Genomic DNA, 24174 nt, shown 5'->3' on the forward strand with positions numbered 1-24174 from the left:
CCTAACAAATATATATAAAAACCCTTCATTAATTGAGCCTAAGAGGGAAGTAAGACATCAAATAAAAAATAATTGCATTTTAACTGCATTAGCTTAAACTATTATTATAGAAAACTCTGGAGGTAAAGTTACTATGATACTATTCTGTTTATATACAACTACCATATGTCTAACAGATGCTTTCTCCACCTGAGTATGCAGCTCAGGTTTAACTGAATCAAGCAACTGATGAATTAGAAGGAAACCTAAATGAAAAGGCTTTGCTGTTCTGCTTGTTGCTCTTGCCTTCTTCACACAAGGACAAATTATATCTTAAAGTACCCAACTGCTTAACACAGATAGACCAGATGAGCTACAAAATCTGGCAAGTAGAAAGGCTGAATTGTTTCTCAACAAGAAAGCAACACCTGGAAAATACACTTGGGATTGTTTACTTTTTACTCTTAAACATATCATCCACTTGCTTTTTGTTTTCCTGTACTGGGGATTGAACTGAGGGGCACTCTACCACTGAATTACAATCTCAGCCCTTTTTATTTTTGAGACAGGGTCTTGCTAAGTTGCCTAGGCTGACCTCAAACCTGTGATCCTCCTGCCTCAGCATCCCAAGTTGCTGGGAATATGGGCCTGCACCACTGCACCTGGCCTCTCAACCATTTTAAAGAGTAAAGAAGTGAAAAAGATATGTCAGTACCTCTGTATAATGCAATCCTTCTCGTAAGCCTCTGGGGTCCACACGTATGTTTATGTGTCTACATTGATTCATAAGTTCCAAATGGCTGGGACACTGAACCCAAGATGAATTTGAAGTTAAAGCTAAATGAAGCTGAAGGGATATTTTTTCAGAGTTTTCTGGCATTAAAAAGACCAAAAGTTAAAATCAGCATTTTTCCCTTTTCCTTCCATTTCAAAAAGTTCTATCTCCTGTCAAGATAATTTAGCAACCTAGCTTGGTCTGTTTTAACCTACACTAGACATGGACACTCAAAACTCAGTTTAACTAAAATTGCCATGAATTTTATTGCATTTTAGTATACTCATGACGATCTCTTTCATAACTTCCATCAGACACTGCTATGCCTTAAAACACAGGATTTCAGTGGACATTTTACATCACCATGTGCAGGTAACAGCACCTGAGTAAAATAAAGACTGTCAAATATACAGTGATGCATTCCCGACACCTGTGATTTCCCTCAGCTGCTACCACTTCCCACTCTCACCTGAAAGCCCTGGGAATATGTTATTTTACTATCAGTTTAATAAAACATAGGTCACTGAAGGCCTGTCCTGCTGTTTTCCTTGCTGGTCGAGATTAACTGAATTACCATGATACTTGGACCCCTCATTGCTCCAGTTTCCCTAAAGTCTATTAGTTTATTAATCATCTTGTCATTCACACTCTTCTTCAAAGCACTGGCCATAAAACACCCCTGTCATGCAGTATTTGTATGAACCATCAATGTGAATGCTTTAGCTCACTGCCAGCCTCCTACCTACCTGTGTTCTCTGGAAATACAGGCTCAATGCCAACGCCATGATCTGAAGGTGCAGCCACCTGCACAGGATCTCGGAGGTAGATGCCACGGTTATTTCCAACAGTAACAGTAAAACCTAGTCTATTAGCAAATGATGTATTCTGAACGAGGTAGTCATAGGCTTTGTCGACCTAATTAAAAGAATACGACTGGTAAGATAGAAATGACTGGGTGAAGAAAATATTGTATTGCAAATTATCAACCAACCTGACTTCAGTTGTAACAAAGTATTATAAACAAAAAGTTTCTATATTCACTTCTTTATACTACTCAATGCTCCAACTCAGAAGCCAATTCTACATTTGTACCACCAGATGAACCTTCCGTTTCATTCTTCATTCACATTCTTAAGAAGCTGGAACTGATCCACCTGCCATTGTGACTGACAAGCTTTTCTACTTCTGTTTTACTACAACAAATCTATCTTAACTATAAGATTTGATTTGGGTTCCTTTTTGCTCTTCTATAGCCATATTATCTGGAATTTAGCCATACTGAATCATGTTACAATAGAAGATACTATATGTTATTTTAATGGTGCTTTACAATACAGACAACAATACCTGAATAATACCATGTCCTTGGGCAAATACTTCTATATTGTCAGCCTTCACTGCAGTGTTTTCTAGAGCTCTTCTGACTGAGTGAACTGTATAGTCAACATTATTAGCTTTCAGACCTAAAATTAAAAAAACAAAAGAAAATTGTGTGAGCCTGCTACTGGAAACCTTCTTTCTCCAACCAGTGTAATGACAGATACTCTCTGGTTTTCAAGTCTTGCATTTCAATACTCATTTTAAAATCTGTTTTTAACTGAACTCAACAATCTGGCTCAACTGCTTGCATTGCAGACTTCACTCAAAAATCAACACATACTGATTGGCAGGCTGCACAAAGGTGACATCAATGCACAAAGCAGATGCCCAATGACATTTGACATTTTCTTTAAGGTACTGTTGGTCAAACATCATTGGCAGATTTCAATTCACATGCATGGTATAAACCTCAGGAGAATTAAGGCAAAAGGCAGCTGAGGTTTTGTATCAGACCAAGTAAATGAGAATTATTAAGGACTGGATCCAGGGACTGTGATTTATTAAAAGATTTCCAGGGGATTCTAGCATGTAGCCAGGTTGAGAACTATGGGAAGGTTAGGGAGGCCACCAATTTGTCAATCTTATATTATGGTTATTGATAAAAGATAACTACTGATTCATTTTTGTCCTCTCTAGAGCTTGTGAAACACTTAAACACTTAACTGTAATAAGCCATAAGAGCAAATCAAGGGCAAAATCAATTTTGTCCATGAGAATCCAAAAAAAGACAAAGCACTATCAGAGGAAGAGGTAGATGACCTGGATCTGGATCTTACAAAATGCACAGGAGTTTGATGCACACCTATAATCCTAGCTCCTAGAGAGGCTGAGGCAGGAGGAGCCCAAGTTCAAGGCCAGCCTGGGCAGTTTAGCAAGACCCTGACTCAAATAAAATTAAAAAGGGCTGGGAATATAGCTCAGTGACAGAGCACTGTCTAACATGCATGAGGCTCTGAGTTCAATCTCTAGCATCCCCGCCTCAGAATGCATAGGAGTTTGCAGGGCCAAAAAGGACTGAGAGGTAGAGAGATGGCTGGTATGTCCAAAGGGAGGTGAGGCTGAACAGAACTAGAAACAAGGCAGACACATCAGTGTCCACCCTGAGAATTATGACTCAAACTGGCAAATGATGTGGCATTGACAGGTGTTTTAAAATCAGTGATAAAACTATTGGCTTTTGTCTTTATCTCTTAGCACCAGCAGAGACGAGCCAAGTCAAGTCGACAGTAGGCAGAGGAGTCAGCTGTGGGAGTCAGAAAAGGGGTGAATGAAGGAGGCAGGGAGACAAACCTGAACAGAGGGACACTTCTGAGGGGGAAGCTTCACAGCAGCTTGTCCACCCTGAGTCCCAGGCAACCCTGATAACACCCCAGAAATCCCTCTATTCCACTTAATTCTGCTCCATACATTTGTCACAATCTAACAAATAATATAAACACTTTAAAATTTTGTTCAAAGTCTGTCTCCACCAATTACAGCATCGACTTGAAACAGGCAAGGTGTTTTACATGTTCTCTTCATTAATTTAGCCTCAGATAAGAATTAGTTCGAAAATCATTTATAGCAAAGAGCCAATAAATATGTTCACCAAATGAATGACAAAACAAATGATCATTATCACATAAATCATTTCCTACTTGAAACTTTACTTTGTGTCCAGGACATTACCAAATATACCATTTCTCACCATGAGAACTGCACAAAACATGCAGTCAGTAGTAGGAGAAGAGGGCGGTCACAGGCAATATCCTCACCTGAGAGTATCAGGGCAATGCCCCCACACGCGTTGGGGGAAGACATCGACGTCCCGTTCATTAGCTGAGTCCCCCTCAACGTCCAGTTAGGGACAGAAGCAATGGCTCCTCCTGGTGCACTGATACTCACGCCAAGGGCCCCGTCGGCACTAAACAGAAAGCCATTGAGGTTTGTTCACGATGTTGAAAGAGGATACATATGGGCATTCCTGAGAAGGCCACTGGTCAACTCCATTAGAGCCCAACACCACGGACTACTCGCAATCATTACAAATGATGACACAGACACGGGGAATCAACGGGCTCAGACCTAGCATGTTCATTTCTCCACCACGCAGCAGTTATTTTTCCTCACAAGTGGACATAAATCTCTGTGTTTGTCTGTATCTGGATTTATGTGTGATAGGCCAAAGGTATTGGGTATGTTTAGAGAGAGAAAATACAATGTTCAGACTCCTTGATGAAGTTTTCCACTTTTACAATCTAATTCAGTATTGTATAATAGAAACATAAAGCAGGACATATATGTAATTTGAAATTTTCTAAGAGTCACATTTTAAAAAAACTAACAGGAGACTGGTGAAATTAATTTTAATAACATTTTATTTAACAAAACATATCCAAAATATCATTTCAAAATGTAGTTGATAAAGAATAAAAACAAGGTCACTTACAATTTTTTTTTTTCTTTTTGCACTAAGTCTTCAGGATTCAGTGTATGCTTTATACTTACCACAGCACATCTCAATTCAGACAAATCTCACAAGACTGGTGGCTGCCAGACCCGACAGCTCAGGTCTAACAGGACTGCCTAGCTGAGGGCTTCGACTAACGAGGCTCAGGAGTTAAAAGCCCTTGGAGTTCATGATCACATTGTCATCCAACACAAGTTCTATCCTCTGTCCCCAGGAAAGGACTAACGTAAGGGCGTGCTACCTCCTCACGGAGGCCGTTCTTCCACTGTGATTCTCCCCTAACCAAGTGAGCGTTTGCTTCTGGCTAGAAATATTACGGCAATTTGGTCTTACATTTTTACAGAGTTGAAGACAATGCACGTATATCACTTCCAAAATGCGTCGGTGGCACCCTTTGAGTGAATATCTTTAAGTGAACATTATTGGGTAAATACCTGTTGACCTATAAAGATGCTCACCCCATATTCCTGAGTGACAAAAGTACATGAACAGCATGATTTGCCATTTATGAACAGGAGAATGACTAAAAGGATGTTTATCAAAATGTCACACGTACATATATACCACTCACAGATAATGAGATTTACTGTGATTTTCACTTTCTTACTTGCACTGTGTTATCTACCAATATTCACAATGAGCACTGGGTATCTTATAATGGAAAAAATAAGTTGAAAGAATCATGAATTTTAATTGAGTATAACCTTTTCACTAGCTTGTCAACTGGCTGGGTAATCTTAAAGCATTTTCTAAGTATTTAAAACAGTATTCTAAAACTAAGATTAATGATACATCAATAAATGTTTCTTTAAAATCAACAACAAATTAGTGATATTTTCCTTCTAAACTATTATGCACAAGAGAAACTCAAACCCTTTTATGTAGATATTATTGGGTAGTCTGCCTTTGAGAGGCCACACTTGCAAACACCAGGTAATCAAGAAAATGTTGTATGTGTAATGCTCAATACTGAAGGAGAGGAAGTGGTTTTCAAAGAGCACTATGGAATATACTCCATTCAGAGATTATTAATCCATGTTTTTACCTTATATCTGTCTAATAACTACACCAAGTATTTGCAATAATATTTCATGTGTATAGAGGTAAGAATGCAGCAAACTCACTCAATTCTTAGAAGAAATGATTTGTGAATTAATATCTACTCTAAGCTTCTCTTACAATGCATGAGCTTTGGTGTTTTCTTAAAATGTATCTTTATACATTTTGTTTTTGTAGTTTGGTTATGGGGATTGAACCCAGGGCCTTACGCATGTTAAACCTGAGCTCTACCACTGAGCTTTACCATTGAACCCTGCACTTGAAATAATTCTTTAAATGTTCTATGGCAAATAAGATGGGCAAAGGTTGGAGTAAACAATTCTCCAATACTTTGTTTTTATATCGACCCTAACACATTTTAATAATTTGATACTTTGGTTAACTGAATATAAAATACATAAACCCTTGCTAACTTATGGCTCTCTTAGTCATTCTTATTCAGTGGCATTAGTTGGGCTGCTGAGGGCAGTTTATGGTCACGGTAGGAGATAAAGTTTTCCAATCTACAGAGACTGCCAGTCTGTTTTCCAGGACAGTCTACAATAAACTAATGGAATAAGTTTACATTTTAAAGAAGAAATTACCTACAGAAGATTAGGAAGATATGTGTAATTCAAAGAATTAACATTACCACATTTGCTCTGATTCTAACCAATTTTTGAATCTTATCTTCCAGTATTTCTTGTTGTCTATTTTATATTCCAAACATGTCCAACTATTAGTTACTTCCTGCCAAATCACTTAGTTTAGTATAATAAATTAAGTTTTATACTACAACATGGTTATCTTTGGGTTCAGGCTGTCCTTGCCATATAGAACTCCCTTCTCTCTCAATGTTCTATCCATCCTTCAAGGGTGACTCAAATACCACATCCTCCATGAAGGGTTCAGGTGACTGCTCCCACCTCTGTGGTCCCATCTCTTACAATGACATTCTGAACATGGACCACAACATGTTTATTCATGTCTTGCCCACTTGGTGCCATGCAGGCACCAAAAGATTTGCTGATCTGGACTCAAAGTCTATTCTAAATTAACTCCAAAGAGTCAAAGAGATGAATTAAAATAGGCTTTATTTTTTAGACGGTGCCAGTAATCACTGATGTAATAAAGAGGAATTATAAAAATTAGGACTTAACATACCTCTGGAGAAAGATAATTAGTTCCCTGAACTAGACAAATATAGCTGAGAGGGTGTGAGTGAACCTAAACAGATAAACATCATTTGTTAATCAGAACTTGCTCACTGGATCTCACCCAAGAGGTTCAAAGAAGGTTATAACTTCAAAAGCATGAACACAGGTACACAGGCTCTGTGACTGCAATGTTTTTTACAAATGCTTAGGGCTTTTGTTACACCAAAGCTCAAACATCAAATTATTTAAAACAAGGCCATCACCACTTATTATCACGTAAAGTTTAACCAAGCACATGTAATGGTCCCATGTACTGCCTTACCCACCTTGGACCTCTAGAAGACCATGTGTACTGATTTGCAGGTAACTTCTCTCTCAGAGAATACTCAGCAACCATCATATCGGGGGAAACATAAGCACCAACACCTGTGAGATGAAATTTATCATTAGCAAAAGGAAATAAAATTGACTCAGTGGATCTTAATTTTCCCAATGAACTCTACTGTTTACATGGGTAAACTGCATAATACCTTGTAAAACAGAAGAGAAAATTTAACAGGGACGCAGGGAAGCTTACGATGTATCAGACATCATTCCAAGCCTTCTGCTAACTTGTAGTATTATGCCACCTTTCCCTAATTATGTACCAAAAGGTGTGCATCTGTACCTCTATTAGGCAACTTATTCCAGGTTTACTTAAATTTTAATATATTCTAGACAAGTTAGTTTCCCTATTATGACTTTATTTCCTGAGGACACATTTGGTCTATAGTGTTTTGAACAAAGGAGAGATACAATTAACATTTGATTAACTGGCTTCTGGTCTGCTTGTTTTTAGACATTTCTACTTCTAAAGCAGGAAACTAACCTATCACACTGGATGTGGTGCCGCCTGGACAACCGACAGTGGAGAGGCATGGACCGTTATTTCCGGCACTGGAGACGTAGATTATATTGTGCTTCAATACTGCTTCATTAATCACTTCACAAATTCTCCTGAAAAAGAATATTCCTTTGAATAACACTGTCCCATTTCTTATTTACATCAAAAAACAAATTATAAATGGGATTCGAATTGTAGACGTTAAACAGTACCTATAAAGAAGGGGTGTGCATTAGAATCACTCAGTTGACCTTCTTAAACTAAAAATACTCAGTCTCTACTCACAGAGTATATATAGTACCAAAATGCTATTAAATATGTGGTTACACAGATGTTGGCAGGTCTACTTTTGATGGAATGTGATATAGTCATTTCAAAATGAGGCCCCCTCATTGGATTTTTAACACAGGAAAGGATTTAGAAGGCCAGTCTAAACGTGGGGAAAATGCTAGGTGCAAAACTTTATGTGGAAAAATATACTACAAAGTACTACAATGTTAACAGTGTCTGGAGAATGTGGCAATAAATGGTTCCATTTCCATCCCCCACTTCAACGTATCAGAGACACTCCTCAAGGTATTCTTATACATATTTTCACCAGGAATTATCTTGCCCCCAAAGTCAGTATATTTAGTGGCAAACATAAAGGGGAAATAAGGCAGAACTGGTGACCGTAAGATGTAAGAACTTTGATCAGAGATTTTAGAGACAACAAGAAAACTTTACTGGCATTAATTAAAGAGGAAGAAGTTAGCCAGGTGCAGTGGTGCGTGCCTGTAATCCCAGCAGCTTGGGAGGCTGAGGCAGGAGGATCCCGAATTCAAAGCCAGCCTCAGCAATTTAGGGTGTCTCTTAGCAACACAGCAAGACCCTGTCTCAAAATATAAAAAAGGACTGGAGATGTGGCTCAGTGGTTAAGTGCCCCTGGGCCCAATCCCTGGTACCAAAAAAAGAAAGAAAAGAAAAGGAAGCAGTTAGACCTTGAAAAAGAAAATGGAGTTAATACAAAAAAAGTACAGGGCAAAGGTAGACCAATGTCCTAAATATGAATACCTCAGCAAGGAAAGAATATTAGGGAAAAATGACTTTAAAAGAATAAATGTCCAAGGAGAGAAGGATACATGCAGGTTAAAAAGACCCTGAGACAGGACGAGAAGGGGCAACACTGCATGGAGGAATGAAACTCGGGAGGAGAACAGGGTGCACGTCGCAGGGCAGTAAAGCCACCTCCCATGAGAAACCCAGGACCCACTAGTTGAGAAAATTATTTGAAAACAGCAAGCTACAGGGTCTACCTTGGTAAAATTTCCCATTTTGACAGGATTTCAAATATAAAGTTTTATAAACCAGATAACTGGTGTATTTTAGTGGCTTGTTGGTGAGAGCCAGGGAGAGATGATTGGTAAATAAGAACTCTAAATAAAGTAATTTAAATAGATACTATTGTGAAGAAAAAAAGGTAAGGTGACATCAGGTTAATGCCACAGCACTGAACTTTGAGTAAGACACTGATGGCATGGCAAGGAAGGAGGTGAGCGGGTAGAGGAACAAACCCTTCGAGTGCAGAGAGTGAATGTGAACAACCACCAGCAAGTTCTGCAGATCAGCTGCAGGGCCACTCCAGGGAACAACAGGGTTTGGCAAGCCTAGGGTAGGCTCCAGGGTGACTGTGAAATGGCAATTATAACAATGGACAGTCTGATGGATCTAAGCTGGTTGGCAAGAACAGTGAGGATGCAGTGGAGCCATCAGAAAAAACACCAGAGGGCTTGGTAGCCTGAACGTCTCAGGAGAACCATTAGGGCAGGCTACCCTAGCCACAGGGGAATGCTCAGAATTGAGATTTCAGGGATGGTGCAGCGACTGGCACTGGGCTAGGCTATATGGTTATCACACCACCACGCTTCCACTGGGATGTTCACTCCATGTGCTTGAACTATTTCATGCCCGCCAGCTGAGGTTCTATATTCTATAACAACTGTCAGGGACAGTTCTACAGCAACTGTCAGGGAATACTCACCCAGAATTTGGCCAGTGAGTTGCTTCTCCATAGCTGTAGTTGACAAGATCACACTTATGATTTATGACTTCTATCATCTATTAAAAAGATTAAGGGGCTAGTTTAGGCAGCTGAACTAATTTAGTTTCTAATTTAGAAACAGAGTAGCTAATAAAATAAAGGCATGGATTCTATAGATTCTTGACCAATCATATTCTAATTTATAAGTTATTTCCACACAAATGGGCAGGCAGAAACAAACACTGTAGTAGTCAATAAAAAAATAAAACCAGTGTTTCTATGAATGGAATGGGACTAGAGGAAGAGAGAGAGCGGCAAGATTAGATTTTAAAATTATTAAATTAGATTTTAAAATCATTAAAGTTACACATCAAAATGAAATGTAGAATATTAAAAGTTTTGAATTCCTTTTAGGCTAATGTAATGGAGCAAGCTGCGTTAAGATGACATTTTCTCTAAAAGTATCACAGAATTGTCTGCTGGAGAATTTACTAGAAACGATGAGTATAAAATAAGTATTTTCTTTCACAAAGGTTTTAAACTGAAAAGCTTTTTCCTAATAACTTTTATTAAAAATAACTTTTAAAGTTAGTAGAAAATATGTTTGCTTTTTAAAATAAAGTATTGTACACAAAATATTGTTCAATGTATTCTTTGTAAACCAGAAGCACTTTATAACCCTAAAGATATCCAAGATTAATCATTAACCTAAATCAACAATTCATAAACACTCACAGCTCTTATGAGACCTGTGCCTGTTTCCATTGTGCTCAACCTCGTATCACCAATTTTTATTGATAGAATTTGAGCACCAGGAGCTACTCCATTCCTTTCAGGTTCTTCTGGAAAATGTCCGGCAGCTATGCTAGCTACATGTGTGCCATGAGCTCCTAGAAGCAACAAGGGGGGAAATGACAAAAATATAAAAAGTATGAAAATTTTAACCATTCATTTCGATTTGCATATCAGTCATGATAAAAATAATTTAAAAAGCACCCTGATCTATATATATAATGGTATACTATCTTCAGTCTATTATGATTCACAAACAATAAAACTTCTTGAATTAGATACTTTTTTCTATCATGGATTCTAGTCTGTTCATTGAAAGTCAAAATGTAAGTCTCAAAGGAGAGAGAATATCTGCAATACATATAAGGGATAAATAGTTTATATCCAGAATATATAATTTTTCTAGAATATATAATCTTTCTCAGTAATTATATATTCTGGATATATACACATATATATATCCAAATGACAAAAATATTTTCACATATGAAATTTTAACCATTCATTTCAATTTGCATATTACTAGTTAGTCATTATATATTGGATATATATACTCTTTCCAGAATATATAATCTATAAGCTTTATATAATCTAAAGGCTATATAATCTTTCAAATTCAAAAAGGAGAACTTCCCCACCCCTCCTCGCAAATGGTTAAAACATTTGAAAAAGTGCTTCACAAAAGATGATATCCAGATGGCAAATAAACAAGGAAAGATGTTTCAAATTCATTAGTTATCAGGAAACTGCAAATGAAAGCCACAATCAGATGCCTCTACGTTCTTTTACAGGGTGGCTAGATTTCTGAGGGCTGACAGGAGCAACCATGGGCTGGGTAGAAGTGCAAGCTGAGCACCCACCTTGCCCCTATCGACACACCTGACAGAAACACATGCACATGTACACAAAACAGCCAAGGCAGCATTAACTGTAAAATTCAAAAACCAAAACAACTTTCAGGTCTATTAATAGTAAGTGAACATATGGTATTTTCAATTCACAGAATTGACAATAAATAAATATGAACTGCTTCTATGCATTGAGATGAAGCTCACAAAAATAAGGCTGAACTAAAGTTTCATACAAGAGGATTTACATTGTTTATATAAATAGAAAACGGCTGAACCATATGAAATTGCCCCTCTTTTATCATTTCCAACTTATAAAAGACAACATCATATGGCCCAAAGTAATGTGGCAATGAAAATGAGGATAGTAGTTAAATTTGGGGTAGGAGTAAGGATATCGAGTAGCAAGATACAAGATGGGGGCTTTTATAATATTTTATTTTTGACCTGGGTAGTAGTTACACAGGATCATCTACTTCATGATAATTCAATGAGTATACAATATGAGATTTGCATGCTTTCCTGTACATATGTTACTTATCAATAAAACAAAACACAAACCTAAGTGAGAAGTTTCTTAGTAGACATGAGTACAGAAAAATATGCCACTACTGTCAGGAAACCAACAGAAGACAATGATAATAGCAGATGGCACTGGGCCTATCTATAATGGGGACAGATGAGAGGTGGTGCTCAGAAGTGAGGAACAAGATCCTTCCAAGTGGGTCGGCCACAATGCTGAGACAACTCTGTTCTAACCAACTGCTGTCACACAAGAAAATATGCACCCAATGCTGCCAAGTCTGCCTTCCTTACTTTTTTTCTAACCTCACTGCCTACACATAACAGTCAAAGTTGTTATAGTAAAGAAGCTGACCACACCACACACTGAAGAGGATGTGGAACACCTGGAGGTCTGCTGAGGGAGCACCAGAGGAAAACAGCTTGGGAGCTTTTAAAGCTCAATATGTATTTAGCACAACCAACCAGTTCTCTTTGAGATTGGTCCAAAATAAACAAAAACCTATTTCCACACAGAGGCTTATACACAAATGTTGAAACAATCTCAATGTCCACCAATAAGTGAATGAATAAACAGTGTGGTGACTCACATGATGAAATATGACTCAGCAAAATGAGGAGCACACTACAATCACAGCAGCGACCAATCTCAAAAATCACCGTGCTGAATGAAAGAGGCAGGCAAAAACCCCATATTTCTTATTCCACTTGTATAAAATTTTAGAAAATACAAAGTAATCTAGAGTGACAGAAAGCAGATCAGTAACTCTGGGGATGAAGGCAGAGGCTGGATCACAAAGGAAGACAGCTAGATGTTGGAGGCAATAGGTTTGTTCATTATCTTGGTGGTGGCTTATCAGGTGTACATGTTTATCAAAACTTACTGATTATAGATGCATGTGCAGTTTACTACACCTCAGCTACACCTTAATGAACTTGGGGGTGAAAGAGCTATCCACCCTCCTTCATTCTCCTTTCTCTCCCTCCCGCAAACTAACCATTTTGAAGCTATTGTGTGCAATATTTGCATCTGTTTTTATACTTTTACCACAGAAGTACACATATCCATAAACACTGCATAGTACTTATTTGGTATGTTTTTAAATTATACTAAGTGTTTTGTTATCAATATAGTGTTTCATTAAAGTTTATTTGAGGTTCACACACATATATCCATGTATATATGTATTCGTTTTGATTGTTATGTAATATTCCATAGTATGAATAACACAATTTTTAAAAACCTACTTTTTGTTAATAGATAATTAACAAAAATTAATTAATTAGATGGCTTCCAACTGTTTTGAAATTACACAGAAAACTGTGGTAAGAATTCTTTTAAATGATTCTCCATACTCATGAATGAATTTTTCAAGGGTTAATATTTGGAAATGAAGTTACTGATTAGAAGAATCATGTTGATGGGTTTTGTGATACTGGTCCATATGCTTGTATTCTCAGAACAAACAGTACATGGTTATGACTCTAAAAACAACGCCAAATCAAATCACAGCTACGAGACTAGATCTAATCCTTTAGTGGGAATCTCTAGATTAAATTCTCTACAAAGTTGCTTTGGGCTACAGGAATTTATTGTCTTACTATTCCATAAATTTATTTCTCATTAGTAAATATGAAACAGAATACCTCCACTGGTCACAATGGAGAGCAGGTTTCCGTCGTCATAAATATTAACAGAGTAATTCAACATCTCAGCCGTGCCAAAAGAGCCATATTCTTGGGCTTCTTTGTAGTTTCTCAATACAGTAGATTTACTCAAGTCTCCGTCTTCATTTGAATCAATGCAAGCTCTGTTAATTGAAAGAAAAAGCAGGTTCCAAAATACATCATTTTCCCACCTTTCTAAAGATCACATACCATAGTTTCTCTGTTCTCTTCTTCCTACCCTCCTATTCCCACCATCACAAACTCAGCAGCTAGAATCCTTTGCTTCACAGAGTCAGCAGGAAGGGCCAGGTCAAAGAATACCCAGGATGCTTAAGCCTATGCACAAAGGCCTCAGAACACAGCCTGCTACAGTCTCCAGGCAGAAATCCATCTGGCCACTGAAGAAATAAGAAATGAGAACCAGTGCTTGGGCTGGAGCTTTAAGGTAGGTCAGGATGGTTCCAATATATGGCCTAGGGCTTACTTCCTGCTGCTTCTGTTAGTACTCGTTCTGTGAGCTGGACAGATCATGCAGGTTCCCTGAAACTGGATAAACTACATTGAGCTATAGTCTCATATCTACCAGAGCCTTGAACAAACATTTTTTTTAAAACAAAAAGTATTTTCTACATAATTTTATTGTTGTTCTACTTGTTCTTTCCCCATTTTGTTAACTGTTTAATTAAAAACATATACATATATATTTTTTTTCATTATAGAATTTACTAGTAAATGGACAGAATGGAAACGCAGAGCATTGTGCTAAGTGAAAACCAAGGGTTGAATGTCTTCTTTCATATGTGGAAACTAGAGCAAAATTGGAGTTGGCGAGGAGAGGGACTGGATATCATGAAGATGTAGGGAAGCTCAGTAGAAGAGGGAAATAGGGAGGAGGTACAGAAAAGGGAGGAAATATGGAATGATTTAATAAAATCACACTAAATATACATGTATATATATACATATATGTATGCATAAAGCACCAATCAAAAATACAAATACACAAACAAGTGAAAGGATGATCAGTAGAGGAGAGAAAGGAGAAGAAGGGCAGGGAGGGAGGAAGAGAATGGCGGGGGAGGGGGTTGTCACCCAGACTGAAATGGAATAAATCACATTCCATGATTTTGTCAAAATGAACCCAACTAGTATGTATAACTATAGTGTCCTAATAAAAATATATATACTTCAAATACTTTAGAAGATAGTCTGATTAAAATTACATATATCTAATATTAAAATGAAAACATTAATATTTTATTAATATTAATATAAAATGAAATACAAATCATTTAAAGATCAATATTATGTTTTAGCTGTCAGATCTTAGGACATGTTTTTTAAAACAAGAATTTTTTTTTTTTTTACAAGCTAAGCAAGTCAGTCAAAATTGCTAAAATGAACAATGGAAGTTCTCTAGTATTGCACACAGACCATTTATGCTGAATGACCATTTACACTAAATAATACTGAACCATAGGCATCATTAATAAACTAAAAAGGAAGGCTCCCTCAAAATTTGTCTTTACAATATACCAATGGTGATATCCCAAAATGATCTACAGCATTTCAAACACCTATGGGGAAAATGGCAAAGAGAAAACAAGTAGCATATCAAACAGAATCAGAATTGAGATGAACATGTAAAATGTATGCCACCAAATCACATGCTAGAGAGTACAAAACATTTGTCTCCAAAATGTATGTAATTGGCCAGCAACCCTCCAGGAAGGCATCTAGGAAGTCCTCCAATCGTTCCCCTTCAGTTCATCTGACCACCACAGTCCATTTCTGTATTTCCACTGTCTCGTCCTTACCTATGCTGCCTGATGAGTTGATGGCTTGTCTGTAGCTATGGTGATTTCAAGTCTGATCATCTGATTCCTGCTTTAAACCCTCCTACATCTTCCAATGGCTCTCAGCATAATGCTCAAACTCCACAAAAAGGGCCCTCACTCTCCCACCTCAACTTACCTCCCCTATGTTCTCCTCCCGCCACACTCTCTATGGCCATATCAAGCTTCTCACATTCTTCCAGTGACCTTTATTCTTTTCTTCCACCTTCAAAACCCTTTTCTACTCTCTGCTTAATTAATTGTGCTCATAATTCATTTTTCAACTTAAGATGTTCCCTCTGGGAAATTCTTGAAACTTCTTAGCCTGCTTCCATGTTCCCAATACATGCTTCCACAGAGTCTAGAATTCATGGAATAGCTTCTATACTACAAAGAAGGCACTCAATAAACATTTGAAAAATAATGAAGGAATTAATGAGTCAACAACATGCCACAGCAAAGGCAATGACACTTCCCAGGTCAATGCCTTATAATGAGCATCAGCGTGGAGTGACTCAACAATGTGAGCATCTCTCTAATGCACTCCATGGAAGGGAAATATAGTTTTGTAAGAGTCCAACTTTATGAGGGTCTGGCTGGCTGAATTCAAGGAGTTGCTGTTGGAATCCAGAGCAAAGGAATATGAAATGAAGTTCACAGAGCAGATGAGTGAGAGTGAGGAGGGGCTGAGGTTTGATATGTTACTTGACATTTTCCACACATTTCTTTGTCAATTTTGTCAATTATGGAAAGAATACACAGCTTTCATCAAGAATCACAAAGGAGCCAGGCTTGGTGGTGCAGGCCCATAATCCCAGCAGCTCCAGAGGCTGAGGCAGGAGGATATCGCAAGTTCTAAGCCAGCCTCAGCAAAAGTGAGGCTCTAAGCAATTTATTGAGACCCTGTCTCTAATAAAATACAAAATAGGGCTCAATCCCATTACCCTCCAAAAACCAAAACCATAACAAAACAAAAAAACCCACAAAGGAAACACGACATAATGAGGTAGCAAACACTACCAAAAAGAAAAGGATTAATAGTCTTTTCTTTATACAATCTTCTGTAAACAGTTTCTCTCAACCTTTTTTGCTCCATTTTGAATTAAATCAAGTTTGACACTATACATTCTGATAAATGCTCAAAGAAAAGAGTAGCATTATTAAGTTACCTGCTAAGTGCAGAGATAGGGGTTCATAAATTAGAAGTGTGGTGGGAGTGGGGCAGACTTGACACTCTTAACAAAAATAAAACAAGGTATTTAAAGAATAGGTCACTTTACCTCTCCTTAGAAATGGCTGACATTTCTGAAATGAGAAATGAGAACATTTGCAGATAGTGCCTAAATTCTAAATTCATACTAGGTACTGTGAGATCTTCAAGATTCTCCTCAAAGAGTCTGAGATCAAAGTACTACAGGATATACCATATTATGTAAAAAGAAAAGTTAAGGGGCTGGAGCTGTGGCTCAGTGGTAGTGTGCTCACCTAGCATGCATGAGGCCCTGGGTTCAATCCTCAGCACCACATAAAAATAAAATAAAGGCATTGTATCCACCTACAACTGAAAAATATTTTTAAAAAAGTTAAATTGTTTCTGGTAGCACCAGAAAGCATAATTTTGCTGTATATTTCACTGATTATAATAAAATTTTCTGAAATATTCCTCTGGGATCTTAGATTTTATTAGTTCTAATGTTTGATTAAACATCATTTCCAACACAAAAGTTCTAAAAGAAGTATCATCATAGTTGTTAGCCAATGACTAAAACTGAATCAGTTTACTGGACTGCTGGAAGGATAAGGAAACCTGGAAACACACTGGTGCCCTGGGCTCTAACTATTAAAGTTCAAAAGGTTTGTCCAAAACTAAAGTTGACTTCATTCTCAAATAGATTCACTGAGTGATACTGTCAAATAAACCAGATTTTGTATAGCTTTAAGAGTTTAATGTGAGAGAGAGAGAGAGAGAGAGAGAGAGAGAGAGAGATATTCCCTCAAGTGAAGATCTATACAAAGCTTACCTCCAGGCTTCACCATCATGCCACACCAAGCAGTCATACACGGGGCCAGGATCACTATATTTTTTCTCAAAAGAATTTAGTAATTCCACTTGACTTTGAAGTTCTTCTTTGATTAGTTTGTTCACCTAATTAATTAGAAAATATATTGTTTAGTATACTTTGTGCTTCTGAAAGTTTTATCAACACACGACCAAAGACACAGTGTTAACCCATAGTAAAATCATTTTGCTCCGGAAAAATGTTAAGAAATGCTAAGAAATATTTCCTTTTATATATATGCATACACATATAAAAGGAAAGAGTAAAATTTGTATATAGGACATTAGTTGTATTTTTGTTCAACTGGGATTCACTGAACCCAGGGCCCAGCACTTTTTTTTTTTCCTTTTTCTATTTTGAGACAGGGTCTCACTAAGTTGTTCAGAGACTCACTAAATTATTGAGGGTGTCCTTGAACTTGTGATCCTCCTGCCTCAGTCTCCTGAGTGGCTGGGATTATAGGCATGCAACCTTATGTCATTAGTTCTGAACCCTAGATGCACTTTAATTAGTGTTCTAGGAAGCTTTAAAAATGCCTACCTCCCTCACAAGGCTTAAATTTAATTTCTCTCTATTACACAAGCCTGATCAGTTTTAAAAGCTCTTCATGTGATTCTAACAGCAGTCAGGGCTGGGAGCCATTTTTGATTAAGAAAAGTACATGCATGTATTAAAAGAATAATTCAGAAGGATAAGCACCAGGCTGTGCTGATCATCCCTGGGAGGTGAGATTTTGAAGACTTTTCATTGATTACATTGATTCAAAAAAACTTAATGGGCAAGGATATAGAACAATGGGTGCTTTCTTATATGTATTATGGGAATATAAATTGCTATAATCACTTCATGACCTACCAAAAGACATACACAACAATGTTTAAAATGCATTATTCTTTTTTTAAGTAGTTTTTTTAGTTGTAGATGGGACACAAAACCTTTATTTATTTTATGTGGTGCTGAGGACCAAACCCACTGCCTCACATGTGGTAGACAAGCACTCTACCACTGAGCCACAACCCAGCCCAAATAGCATAATTCTTAATAAAAGACAAAGCAAGAAACAATAAGAAAAATGGACAAACGGTGGTTCATTCATAGAAGAGAACATCTGGAGCAAAGAAAATGAATTGCAGCACCCAGAACATGGATGCACATCACGCCCTGAGCAAAGGATATGAGCTCATGAGACAACATGAGCCTGCTTCCACCTCACAAAAACTATCCTGTGGTTCTACCAGTCAGTGGACGGCCACCTCTGGGGAGCAGGCGGCGGGTGCTGCTTACAGGAGAGAATCCAAAATGCAACACTTAGCATTTACTTTCTTTTACCTACATGCTAAGTTTTAAAACACTGACACATATGTAAATTAACTTTAGCATAAACAAAAAAGGAAAAAGGAAAAATTGACCTAAGGAGAAAATTATGAAAAAAAGAAAACCTGTGAGAAAGCATTCTATTTTTCCCCTAAGCACTCAGTCATACAGTTTGGTGGCAACATCTAGATACAAGTGACTAGCACCAACTTGGGAAGAGCCGTTGTTGGCAACATCAAATTCTTCCTGTTTTCTACAGGCTTCTGCAAGGGCCACTCTGTGAACAGGATCCCAGATTTTTTCCTTCCGTTCTTTCTGCAATGACAAAAAAAGTGACCTTAAGATCAGACTGACAAATACTCAGATAAATCTCAATGATCGTTTATATACATGGACTTTGTTGTCAGCAACTGTGATGCTCCACCACTCTCATTTGAGGGTTTAAAAAGATCACTTCTAAATAAGTTGATGAAGTAACAGATCACTTATTAATACATGGTTAGTTAATTCATTACAGTTACGATTTAAGAGAACAAGTATACCAAGACATGGTATTTTTAGATTCATATTCTCAGATTTAAATCTTCACCTTCTCTAACAATACATAGTACCATGTCCATAAACTGACTTCTCATTTAAAATAAGAAAATATGGCATCCTGGGCCCACACAATATCCGGGAATGCAGTGAAGCAAGTGCCAGCAGAGGACCAGAGGAAGGTTGCAACTGCATTTTGGGGGACAACTGTGCCTCAATTTCCTTCCTCTCAAAGTTTTCTTCATCTGCTCTGACGGGATATAGTTTTGTGTTACTGAAACTCATCTTAATCTTATCTCCAGTTTCTTTAACCCACAGTGTTTCCTGACAGAAGTCTGCTAGTCTATGAATCCTTTCTAGTAAAATAGACAATTCAGCTAAGCTAAAGGAAAGGTCCACGTCAACCTAACCTCTCTATTTGTATGACAACTTGTACCTATACAACACAATCTTAATACACTGCATACAACTGCCATGGTGTCTGTGTATTTCAGCCTGAAACTTTAAAATAAAATAGTACTCAATCAGAGTTACATGTATACTTCTTCTGGTTCACAGACCCCAGCAGAAGCAAAAAACAACACTGTGATCAGATCATGAGGCCACAAATCTTATCCATCAGGATCAGTTTCAAGGGCTATATCTTACTTATCATTGAAATGCTGGATGTGTATCAGTACTAGTGTCACAGCAGACTTCTAAAGTGGTACTGAACAATTCAGTAGCCATTAGCCCATTTTCCTATTTCAACTTAAAACTTAAAATATTACATAAAATTACAGTTTCAATGCCGTAGTCACACTAGCTCCATTAAAGTTCTCAGTAGGTCTGGTGGCTAGTGACTCCCCTAGTGGAAAGAGCAGATACCCAAACTTCAAACAGTCCCATCATTACAGGAAGTTCTATGGAATGGCTCTATTTTAAAGCAGGCTCCTTATCACTCCTACTTATGACTCTTCTACCCCGAACAACAGAGTTGTATTTCTTAAACCTGTACTTCAGCAGTTTTAGGTCTGCTTCTTATCTTAGTACTGAATAATAATGAACTAGGAGTAAGAAGATCAGTCAAGCAACAAGAAAAAAAATGTGCAAATTACAGAAACTGTAGAAACAGAAATAAATAAGGAGACTTTGATAAAGGATAAAGACTTTAACTGTCTTTAACCTTTATCAAATAAAAATCCCTTCAGAAATGCAATGAAAGCTCTATGCCATCTCCCAGAAAAACACAAACTAAAGTATGAGTATAATTTCGGCATGTACAGATTCTCCAGCCTTATCCATGCATCCAGGATTAAGAATCACAACTTTAAATGGACAACATTTCATTGAACAGAATCAACTTTTTTTTCTTTTTAAGAAATATACTTTTTTTTAAATGTGGTGCTGAAGATCCAACCCAGTGACTCACACGTGCTAGGCAAACACTCTACCACTGAGCCACAACCCCAGCCCAAGCAGTCATTTTTTTAAAAGCTTCCCAACCACCCCCCCGCCCCCGCAAATAATTAAGAGTTAAGGAGACTCAATGACAATTTATTTTCCCCCAATCGGAATAAAATCTGAGGAAGGAAATAGGAAGTCACTAATACTAAGGTTTACGTTACCTGTATCCTCTCCTTGAGAGCCTTTGGATAGAAGTCATAGCCATTCTTAATGCCAATATGATATTTGCCTGAAGGATTTGTCCAGCTTGCAGGAATCTATAGAAAAAAGAAAATTGTTCATTCACTCAATGCTTTCCAAAGCCAATGACTCACCACTGGGAAGAGTATTTCATATCAACTTCAATAGCTCATGTGGGATAAGCAGGCCCATGTACTACAAGACTATTTCCAATATTCTAAGTAGTCACTTAATATTTCTATGACTTCTTTTTCTTCGAGGATCCATAAATGAGGAAAAATGATTCAACTAGACTTCCTTTCCTTTAAGTAATGCATTCTTCTTTACAAAGTGCTTCCAAAATATACTATTTCATTAAACCACAAAGATTATTATTAGTTCTCTTTTCCTTTTTTTTGTGTGTGGAAATACTTCAGATTGAACTTAGAGCCTCACACATACTAGGCAAGTGCTCTACCACTGAGCTACACGCTCCCCAATCCTTTTTATTTTGAGACAGGGTCTCACTAAGTTGCTTAGGACTAGCTTCAAACTTGTGATCCTCCTGCCTTAGCCTTCCAAGTATCTGGGATTACAGGGATATGCCATGATTAGTTCTTAAACAGAGCCGACACTTCATCTCCTCCTTCGCTATGCTAGTACCCCAAATAATGGAGAGGGGAAGTAATTTAACAACCTTCTCCACACTTAATTTCCTTTTAAGAAAAAGAATCTGTCTTCTCAACAACACCACAGGCATAATGCAAAGATACTAAACAAGAGCTCTTGGAGTCCTTATGAAAAATGCTCTATCAAATCGTGTTAATTACATATAAAATCTTTTCAACTACCTCACAGTATATAAAAAAACATTTAAAGTTTTAATTAATAGAATGATATAAATAGTATGCCCAGTTTCCAAATGGAGCAAGCAAAGCAGCAAAGAGAAATTAAATTACACCCCCACCAAATAACAGAAGTGTCAAAACTGGAACCTAGTTCCACTGTAGAGACCAAAAAATTCAGTACAAAGGACATGGGATTTAAAACCAGATAAATATGGCTGTGAATCTAAACTCTACCAACAACAAGGGACACTTGCAGGGCTATTTCTGCTTTTGTCCAGGGAAAACAATCCCTGTTTTAGGATTCTCAGGAATAACAAAGTGCACTAAGCTTTAGCCCATCTGAAATGTCAAAATGTGGGTATTCAAGCCCTCTGTAGCACACGACCCCAACTATCAAGCATCGAAATGTGCACAGATTATGAGATGAGCCATCCACCCCTTGGAACTGGCCAACTCATCAACCCTCACTTGTGTGGTGTCTTCACCCAAGTCTCTCTTCCAAACATCTTCTGGCAGACAACTTTTGGGTAAACGTTACTCACAACAAAATACAGGAAATCAGTAATAAAGGCCTCTGTGTCATTAATCATTTCTGAATCAACTGGATATTCAGAGAATGTGAAAGTTCAAATATGCTGGCATATAAACTAGTGCTTATTATTCAAAACTTATCAATCTTCTTTTGAGAATAGGGATTCTTAACTTTCATCCCACAGCATTGCAAAAACAATAATAAAGTGTGGCAACAACACAGTTAGTCCTGACAGAACCACAAGCACCCACTAAACAGGGGTGTCATGACAGTTGGCTAGTGGCAGCTTCTTTGTAGGAACAGACTACAAAAAACTGTGAAATGCCTAAGGAGTAAACAGAATAGTGAATAAAAATGCTGAAAGGACTGGGGTTATGGCTCAGTGTAGAGCGCTTGCCTCAGCATCACATAATAAATAAATAAATAAATAAAATACAGGGGTGTTCATCTACAACTAAAAAAATAGTTAAAAAAACACTGAAAAATTAAAGTGTTAGAACATGTTTAATCACAATTATTTAAAAGGCATAATACAATGAAAATAATCCAATGAACTAATTTATACTTAATTCTCAATGATACCAGAATCTGTAGGATCCATGGAATCAGATACATCTCAAATCAAAACTTTTTGTTTTCCTTAGTGAAGGCAGATTAGATGGTTATAAAAATTACACATGAAAAAATTAGAGAATAAGTTATAACTATGGTTATGCTAACTAAGAGTAAAGCTAACTTTATCCTATGAGACAACTATGGACTATATTATTTTACACATTTGAGTATTCTACATATTTTTGGTCTCTGAGAATCAAACTTTTACATTTGACCATTTTAGGCTGATTGTTAAAATGGTTCAAATCCCACAACCACAGTGCAATAAGATTTTAATGTATAAAAATTTCATATATAAAAATCTCTTTTCTCATTATTCTCTCAAAGAGAGAGGGCCCGACAAATAGAATATTTTTCTTAATGAGCCAAGTGTCATTTATGAGTGTTTCCATACCATATGGTAAGATCCAACATCGTTTTAGGTTTTTCTTTTGTGTTTGTTTTTTGCCTCAAAACTACACGTCAGCCTTGCCAGCCCCATGGCACATGCCAGTGTACATACACCATTTCCTTGGCTGCTGTGGCATCTAAACACTGTACTATTTGTGGCCACATCATTCGGTACTCCTGGATTTATTTTTAAAAAATTTTTTAAATATATGTCTAAATATTAATGATTTAAAAAATAACTTCAACTTAAATGTGGTGAAAACAAAACAAAACAAAAAACAAAGAAAAGAAAAACAAAACACTGCTCCTTTCCAAAATTAGAATGGGAAGGGGGTGACTACCCCAAAACCTAAAAGAGAACAGGAAATGAGGCTTTAGGAGGTCAACAACACATTTTGAAGTTTGCACAGTAAAAAGGAGGAACTGAAAATCAGTGGGGGAAATCATGGAATATATGATGTTGGGACACTGGGTCCTATGGCAAAAAGGGAATCAGACTATTTCAAACAAAGCATAAAATCAATTACAGTCAAATTCCAGAACAAATATGAGAGAAAATGTGAAACGTTTTAGAAATATATGAGAATTATCTTCATGATCATGGGGCCAAGAATTCAGGAGGTTAAAAAAACCCTAATCAGCTAGGTGCAGTGATGTATACCTGTAATCCCAGCTACTCAGAAGACTAAAGCAAGAAGGCAAGTTTAAGGCCAAACACAGCAACTTAACAAGATCAGTCTCAAAATAAAATAAAAAGTGCTGGGGCTGTAACTCAGGGGTACAGCATCTGCCTAATTAGTATGCATGAGGCACTGGGTTCAATCCCCAGCACCTCAAACATACCCACATCCTAATCAAAAGGTCAAAGATAGATATTCAATTAAATTTAAAAACTTCCAGGCATCAAGATACAATACGTGGCAAGTA

General features: G+C 37.2%; 1 protein-coding gene across 3 annotated transcripts in view; it reads right to left on the minus strand.

Annotated features, from left to right (window-relative positions):
• The window catches only part of Tpp2 (tripeptidyl peptidase 2), a 67208-nt gene that overhangs the window by 31111 nt on the left and 11923 nt on the right, over positions 1-24174 (minus strand). For all 3 annotated transcript variants that reach the window (XM_047552878.1, XM_047552879.1, XM_047552880.1), the window contains exons 3-14: positions 20865-20960; positions 18931-19035; positions 17368-17492; positions 13491-13654; positions 10417-10571; positions 9682-9758; positions 7647-7774; positions 7105-7204; positions 3889-4037; positions 2102-2217; positions 1501-1669; positions 695-852 (exon numbers count right to left, since the gene is read on the minus strand). In XM_047552878.1, coding sequence (XP_047408834.1) covers positions 695-852; positions 1501-1669; positions 2102-2217; positions 3889-4037; positions 7105-7204; positions 7647-7774; positions 9682-9758; positions 10417-10571; positions 13491-13654; positions 17368-17492; positions 18931-19035; positions 20865-20960 — 1542 coding nt within the window. The remainder of the gene's footprint in view (positions 1-694; positions 853-1500; positions 1670-2101; positions 2218-3888; positions 4038-7104; positions 7205-7646; positions 7775-9681; positions 9759-10416; positions 10572-13490; positions 13655-17367; positions 17493-18930; positions 19036-20864; positions 20961-24174) is intronic.

Source organism: Sciurus carolinensis, chromosome 5, assembly GCF_902686445.1.
Source record: "Sciurus carolinensis chromosome 5, mSciCar1.2, whole genome shotgun sequence".
Taxonomy (NCBI): Eukaryota; Metazoa; Chordata; class Mammalia; order Rodentia; family Sciuridae; genus Sciurus; species Sciurus carolinensis.